Below are 8,582 nucleotides of genomic sequence, written 5' to 3'. Positions count from 1 at the left end.
ACAGGTTGTCTGTTTACTCTGTTGATCGTTTCTTGTGCTGTGCGGCAGCTCTTTACAATACCTTTATCATCAGTTAAAATTAGAAAACGAACATGCCATTTGACCTAGTAAGTTCATTTCTGGAAATGTATCTTTAAAAGAAATCATAGATGCACATGAAAATGCATTTACAAAATGTTGAGTGCAGGATTATTCAAAAAGACTAATCAGGGACTGACTAGGCAACTGAAGAGATCAAGGTATGACTTTTGTAGCCCCTCACTTCCTGTACATTCTACAAGCCTGACTCACAATGCCTCACACTCACCCTGGTTTCCATACTATCTATCTTAAGTCCTGAACCCCAAACTGCTGTGCTCTCCTGGCTGGTGTCTCATTCCATTTTAGCCATCATGACTGATGCTTATTCTTCACTTGCCTGACTCCCACATACCTATGAAAACCTGTCTCTACCTTAGTCACTGATGTATTTCCCATCACATTCCACAGGGGATCAGGGAGACCTTGCAGCAACAACAAAGAACTACATACAGTAAAACAATAGAATGTACGTAAGGAACTGTTAAGAGGTTACATGTGAAAAATGATAGAGTAGGAAATTAAGTCACACATATGTTTTTGAATGTATGAAAGTCAAAACAAAAATACATAGTCAGGGCCTGGCGCGGTGGCTCACGCCTGTAATCCCAGCACTTTGGGAGGCTGAAGTGGGTAGATCACCTGAGTTCAGGAGTTCCAGACCAGCCTAGCCAACATTGCAAAACCCCGTCTCTACTAAAAATACAGAAATTAGCCAGGCATGGTGGCTCCTGCCTGCAATCCCAGCTACTCGGGAGGATGAAGTAGGAGAATGGCTTGAACTGGGAGGCGGAGGTTGCAGTCAGCCAAGATTGCACCACTGCACTCCAGCCTGGGCAACAGAGAAAGACTCTGTGTTAAAACACACACACACACACACACACACACACACAAATACACAGTCAGTTACACAATTCTTATTGCCTCAGAAAAGAATGCACACTGATGTCCCACAGGAGCTCTGCCTTGCACTTTCATCTAGGATAAATGTCTTCTTTGGAGTCTCCTGTGAAGAACTAAATAGATCCTGCCCTGAGTACAATCCAAAGATGGATGCTTTCCCTTGTAGACACTCTAATAAAAGGAAATGACATAATTCCAAATACATTGTACCAGTTAGTATGTTACTGGAGGCTAGCATATTAAAGTAAGATTTCTTTTGGGCTGTATACCTTAAATATGTGCAATTTTTAAAAGATTGTAAAAAGTTTTTTAATTAAAAATAAATAAACAAAAATAAAAGCGGCAACTCACTTCCACAGGAATGAAATTATTCTAATGGTGGAAACATCAGGGATCTAACAAGATAACAAGATTTTTGTTTAAGAGGACTTCTGTATGTTCTAACCCCACAAACTAAACTATAAAATACACTCAACTGTAAGAGAACTGAAATAAGAAAAATTAAGAACTATGTTGCTTATGGAACACTTTCTTTTGCTTTTATTTCAGGGAAAGTGCTCTATCCTTTGTTCATCTGGTATACTGTCTTCTTTCTTATCCTATATTTTTTCAGACATAATTATGTTTTTTCAAATGCCAATTGCCTACTTTTTATTGTTGAATTAGATTTCGGTCATCTCAAATTTTTTTTTTTTTTTTTTTTTTTTTGAGGCAAAGTCTCGCTCTGTCGCCCAGGTTGGAGTGCAGTGGTGCAATCTTGGCTCACTGCATGCTTTGCTTCCTGGGTTCACACCATTCTCCTGCCTCAGCCTCCTGAGTAGCTGGGACTACAGGCGCCCACCACCATGCCTGGCTAATTTTTTGTATTTTTAGTACAGACGGGGTTTCACTGTGTTAGGATGATCTCAATCTCCTGACCTCGTGATCCGCCCACCTCAGCCTCCCCAAGTGCTGGGATTACAGGCGTGAGCCAGTGTGCCCGGCTCCTTAAATTTTTAAAAATTATCTAGAATGTGAGTCCTTGGGACATACAGATATTCTTTTGTTTCACAGGCCTGCTGTATCAAATGGTTTGGGGGTGGGGTTATTGTTTTGTAGAGACAGGAACTTGCTGTGTCACCAGGGCTGGAGTACAATGGCACAATCATAGCACACTGCAGCCTTGAATTCCTGGGCTCAAGCGATCCCCCTACTTCAGCCTCCTGAGTAGCTCAGGTGCACACCACCATGCCTGGCTAATTTATTTTTTTTAATTTGTTGTTGTTGATAAGATGGGGTCTCACTATTGCCCCGGCTGGTCTCAAACTCCTGATCTCAAGCAATCTGCCCGCCTCGACCTCCCAAAGTGCTGGGATTACAGGCATTAGCCACGGCACCTGGTTCACACAGATATTCTTACCAAAAGAAGTTTGTCCTCACATGACTGAATTTCTGATTTGGGGAAAAGCAATATTAATATAGTAAATTGCTATTATATAGCAATAGTAGAATATCCCTAGAATTTGAGTCAATAAACCTGGTTACAGCTCTCTATCTTTCACCAATTCAAACTCTGATTCTGAAAAAAAAAAAAGTCCTTCTCTAGTCACTCCTGAAGTAAGAAGCATTAGACTAATTTATCTCTGAAGTCCTGTGATGCTCTAATGATCAGTTTTTCTGTGATACTAAAACATGCCCTTAATAATGATTGTAGCTCTATACTCTACCAAGAGCCCTGTGTGTCAATAGCAAGGTCCAGGCTTCCCAGAGTGCCAAAGAGGAGTAATTATGAGGTCCTGACTCTTCTCTTTTTATAAGGGATGAGATGAGGAATAGGTAGACAGGCTACTTAATAAACTGTTTAAGCCTTACATACACACTAGAATTCTCGTAAGCCAAAGTAAGCCCCAGACACTCTGATTTCTCAGAGTGGTACAGTGGAAAAATCCCTGGAGACTGTTATGTTAAAGAAAAATTATTCACCAGACAATTATTAAAGACAGGAATATAGATTTCATTTAAAACTCTTGCAATAGAAGAAAAAGATTGAACTCAACTTAAAATATAGCAAAGACAAGTGAAGATTTATAAGCAATGAGCAGAGTGAGGGAGGTCAGTGGATTGGAAATTACTAAGAAGTGATATCAAAGGTAGGGTGGTTCTTGCTAAACTAGCGTAAAAGAATTCTTGCTAAAGACTGGCCAAGGACTTAGACACGAGGACTTAGATATCGAGGGTGAGGGATGAGGTTAAAAATAATAAATACATAAAAGGGTAACAGGTGAGGAATTTGATTAGTTTCAAGGGTGGGAAATTCTCATTAAACTGACTTGGCAAGATTCCTGTTAAAACTGGGCTCAGCAAAGACAGACACAGAAGGTCAAGATTGAGTCATAGTCAAGAAAAGGGCTCAGAGGAGCCTAAGCAACATTTGGTCAAGGAGGGAATCTTTCTCAAGTCAGGAGAATGATTTGGATTTGAATCCTCAATTTACAATTCACTAATTTTGCAACTATGCAGATGTGAGTAAGTCATTAACTGCTCTGAAGCTTCAGTTTCCCCATATATAAAATGTAGATAATCGTTCTAAAGACTTCAGAAACTTCATGAGAATCGAAATCAAGATGAGCTATTGCAGGTGAAAGCCCTTGGTAAAGCATAGGCGAATGGCCACAGTCCATCCATCTCTCTCTGGTCAGAGTGAGGATACAGGCATATGATGGTTTTTCCCTGTCAACCCAGGATATTTACAATAAGAAAGAAGAACCATATGAAAGAAGAATTTCCAGACCACAAAGGGAAGGCTGGCCCAGTTTTTCTGTGTAGTCATGATGACCTCGATGCTTGAGAGCAGTATGTGATCAATGATTTTGCCACCTCATGTCACCATAATCCAAGTTCTAATATATCTTCGCCCAGGGTAGGACGTGGAAGACAGTCATCCCCGTCATGGACCAGATCAACCACACTAATGTAAAGGAGTTTTTCTTCCTGGAACTTACTCGTTCCCGAGAGCTGGAGTTTTTCTTGTTTGTGGTCTTCTTTGCTGTGTATGTAGCAACCGTCCTGGGAAATGCACTCATTGTGGTCACTGTCACCTGTGAGTCCCGCCTGCACACTCCTATGTACTTTCTCCTGCGGAACAAATCAGTCCTGGACATCATTTTTTCATCTATCACCGTCCCCAAGTTCCTGGTGGATCTTTTATCAGAGAGGAAAACCATCTCCTACAATGGCTGCATGGCACAGATCTTTTTCTTCCACTTTGCTGGTGGGGCAGATATATTTTTCCTCTCTGTGATGGCCTATGACAGATACCTTGCAATCGCCAAGCCCCTGCACTATGTGAACATGATGAGGAAAGAGGTGTGGGTGGCCTTGGTGGTGGCATCTTGGGTGGGTGGTGGTTTGCATTCAATCGTCCAGGTATTTCTGATGCTTCCACTCCCCTTCTGTGGCCCCAACACGCTGGATGCCTTCTACTGTGATGTGCCCCAGGTGGTAAAACTGGCCTGCACTGACACCTTTGTTTTGGAGCTTCTCATGATCTCTAACAATGGACTGGTGACCCTGCTCTCATTCCTGCTGCTCCTGGGCTCCTACACGGTCATTCTGGTGATGCTGAGATCCCACTCTGGGAAGGGGCGGAACAAGGCCCTCTCCACGTGCACTTCCCACATCCTGGTGGTGACTCTTCACTTCGTGCCTTGCGTTTACATCTACTGCCGGCCCTTCATGACGCTGCCCATGGACACAACCATATCCATTAATAACACGGTCATTACCCCCATGCTGAACCCCTTAATCTATTCCCTGAGTAATCAAGAGATGAAGTCAGCCATGCAGAGGCTGCAGAGGAGACTTGGGCCTTCCGAGAGCAGAAAATGGGGGTGAGTAGTCAGATGGAGAGTGGAAGTCCATCTGATCTAGTTTTCTCAAAATGCTAGCCTAAGAGTAACAGGTAGCTAGCTCTTCTTCCACCACTTCATTGTATATCTTCATAGCCACTCGATTCTATTAGCGAGAGTGTATAAACAAAAAGAAGAAATGAGATTAAACAATGTGAGCTATTGAGTTTGTGGACTCAGGAGAAGAAGGCGGTATAAGGTTGAAAGCAATACCCTAAATGCTTTTTGGTGTTATCTGTGACTCATACCAACACTTATCTCACTTTTAGCACCCGTAATATGGAAATATCATTACTTGCTCACAAGGTTGTCAAAAGAATGAAATGTGATCAATGCATTGACGATGATAGTTGTGAAGGTTAGTACTGCTCCTGGCATTAATCAGGTATTCAATCAACTTTCCCTATTACCTATCCCTCTCTTCCTAAATGTGCATATATGCAGAATATAGACACATTTATTTCATATATGCTTTCTGTGGTGACTCTGCTATATCCAGTCAATTATTAAAATCACTTGATTTTATATTTTAAGTACAGAATTTTAAGTATATTTCACCAATTAGTGAAAATGGGAGGAATATTTTAAATTGTAAGTCAAATATGTACGTGGACAAATTTATACATGGACCAAGTATTTCCTGTTCTCAGGTCTAGTCTACTGATTTACGAACTGAAATTAAAAAGATGCTTGTACAGTTTGGGTACATATATGCGCAGAGACAATTTCTTTATGTTAACCTGAACTTCCTTTTCTTCTTTATACACTCTTTACATTTCACCCTTGGGGCTTTTGTGATTGGAATAAAACCATAGTTTTTGTTTATGTATGGGTAGACAATTCAAGACAAATCATGGTGGTTCAAGAAAACAAAACCTGTCTAATAAATACATTTTATGCCTTCATGGCCCATGGCCCACTTTTTGTTCCAGGAGAGAAAAGAAACACATTGTATTCAGGGTCATTTGGGAATAGCCACTGGGTCTGTGTTAGAATCCACCTCTCTCTCAAGGGAAGGATTCCAAGAGAGTAGATATGTAAAGACAATGAATCCTCCTTCTTCCTCTATACTCATCTCAAATCCACCCTTCGGCCTTCAACAGTCATTCAAAAATTATCCAAGAGAAGTAAGGAAGCTCAAGAAATTGCAACACATTGAAAAAAGTTTTGCAAGGTACTGAACTGTTATAATGCATTAATATTTGGCCACGAAGATCCTAGTAGTTGGCATACATCTGTGATCCTCCCTGAGTCCTACAAGACCGAGATAATGAGCCAAGACCCTGCATCCGCTCACCGTGCAGGCCCAAGGGCCTAGAGTCGCAGCTACTCATGGCAGGAGGATCATTTGAACCCAGGAGTTGGAGACCAGCTTGGACAACACAGCAGGACCTTGTTTCCACACACACACAAAAAAATTATTAGCCCCCTCAGGGAGCTTTATTAGCTGTTTTTCCTAATTGCTCCTTTATGAGGAAATTCAATACCAAAAATATACTGTATATATTTATGTGTACTGAGGCCTTTTGAAGGGCCATACCTCACTGTAATAAGTAAGTTTTGTTGCTCCCCTGAGAATGAATTGTCTCTTTGGACATGTCAGGCTCTCATTGAGTATGAATGATTATATGACATTAGATGTTTCCAGAGACCAATATTTCCCCAAAACTCAGAGAATCACAGAAGAGGTAGATTCATGTCCATGCATTCTGGGGCCTTGAAAGAATTTGGAAAGCAGAGAAACATGGGCATCCTTGTGCATGTCTGTCTGTGTGTGTGTGTGTGTGTGTGTGCATATGTGTGGATTTGCTTGCAGTAATAACTTGGAAACTGTTTAATAACTCCCTCTGGAACTCTGACACTACCAGAAGGATGCCCATTCTATTTCCACACTCACATCCAATAAAATTTCCCTTGCTAATTCTCATATTAGGCCTGAGCCTGAGACATTAGTGCACATAGCAAGGACATTTTGAGCCAAGGAGAAGAGCCAACAATGATGTAACTCTCTTAGTCTGCTCTTTCCAACATGAAGGCTGAAGAGAAGACATTGAAATCTGGTATGATTTATTTTCAGAAGGACTTTATCTTCAAGCGCTATATTTCCTCACGATTGTATATGCTGAGGCCCAGCTACCCAGTCTCAGATGGTGTAAATTCATAGTTGGACACTGAAGGATTTAGGTAAGAATATTGAACTGTCAGAGTGTGAGATATTATGGATTATGCATGAATATGATGAGCATGAAAAACGCATCAAGTGTATAAGATATGGCAAAAATAGTTGAAAACTTTAGCAACAGGAAACCAAAAAAAATGGATGTTAAATATTGGGAAATAAGTAATATTTTTTTCATAAAAAGGAACCACAGCAATAAGGTCAGCATAATAAAAGAGAAGGCAGTTTGTATTTGATGGAAAGAATAGACCAGGCGGTGGCTCACATCTGTGATCCTTTGGGAACCTGAGATGAGCAGATTGCCTGAATTCAGTTGAGTGTTCAAGACCAGCCTGGCCAACATAGTGAAATCCCATCTCTACTAAAAACACAAAAACTTAGCCAAGCGTGGTGGTGCACCCCTGTAGTCCCAGCTACTCAGGAGGCTGAGGCATGAGAATTGCTTGAACCCGGCAGCCTGAGATTGCAATAAGCAGAGATCACACCACTGAACTCCAGCCTGGGCAGCAGAATGAGACTGTCTCCAAAAATAAAAGTAAAATAAAATGAAATAAGAAAAAGAAAGGAGCAGATTTTGTTTCAGTTTAGGGTTTGCCCATGAGGATCATGAAGCTCTTTCTACAAAATAGGTGCTTACTTACAAAGACATGACCTTAACCTCAAATTCCCTTAACAACTGTGAAAGTTTCAGAGTCAGCTCCATATGCATACTTTGCCCATGGCTCACTGGGTGTCGTTTCTCTTTGATTTGGAGACAGCCTTATTCCCAAACCCATTCACCCAGTGCTGAAGCCTTGGTTCCACTCAGTCAATTCACACATGTTCACTGAAACAAAACTAAGCAAGCTGATTCAAAGAGAAGCTGTCCTTTCACAGAATAGCATTTTACATTTTGCAAATGTCTTCATAAATGACCTTTCATGATAGGCAGGTTTCAGTTTTAGCTATTGCAAGAACAGAAGTCCAAACACAACATGTTCTCACTCAGAGGTGGGAATTGAACAATGAGAACACTTGGACGCAGGAAGGGGAACATGACACACCGGGGCCTGTCATGGGGTCGAGGGATGGGGAAGGGATAGCATTAGGAGATATACCTAATGTAAATGATGAGCTAATGGGTGCAGCACACCAACATGGCACATGTATACATATGTAACAAACCTGCATGTTGTGCACGTGTACCCTAGAACTTAAAGTATAATAAGAAATAAATTAATTAATTTTAAAAAAGATTCGGTTTTAGGAGAAACAGAAAGGAACCAAGTTAACTAAATGCCGACTACTGAATGATGGGTATTTTACAAACACTACTTCATTTACTCCTTATGCTACCTAACAAAGTGTTATGCTTCCCAGTTTCCAGAGGAGTAAACTAAAGAAAACTAAAAGACTTGCCAAGGTAACAAAGTAGGAAGAGACAGAATTCCAGCCCCGGCGTGCCCTACTCCAAAGCTCTTAACATTATCCCACACTGCATTGTCATAGACCGCTGCGGCATTTCACCACTGAGGATCTGAGGCACAAGAGGCAAA

At 41.2% G+C, this 8,582-nt stretch overlaps 1 protein-coding gene across 1 annotated transcript; it reads left to right on the top strand.

Annotated features, from left to right (window-relative positions):
* The first annotated feature begins 3,894 nt into the window (after window positions 1-3,894).
* LOC105530741 (olfactory receptor 4D6) lies at window positions 3,895-4,934 on the top strand. The gene has a single exon (XM_011968407.1). It carries the CDS (start codon window positions 3,910-3,912, stop codon window positions 4,852-4,854), a length of 945 nt encoding a protein of 314 aa, XP_011823797.1. The 5' UTR covers window positions 3,895-3,909; the 3' UTR covers window positions 4,855-4,934.
* The last annotated feature ends 3,648 nt before the right edge of the window (window positions 4,935-8,582 follow it).

This window comes from Mandrillus leucophaeus, unplaced genomic scaffold (genome assembly GCF_000951045.1).
Source record: "Mandrillus leucophaeus isolate KB7577 unplaced genomic scaffold, Mleu.le_1.0 Scaffold842, whole genome shotgun sequence".
Lineage (NCBI taxonomy): Eukaryota > Metazoa > Chordata > Mammalia > Primates > Cercopithecidae > Mandrillus > Mandrillus leucophaeus.
Note: the sequence above shows the minus strand (reverse complement) of the source record. Positions and strands in the feature narration are given on the sequence as shown.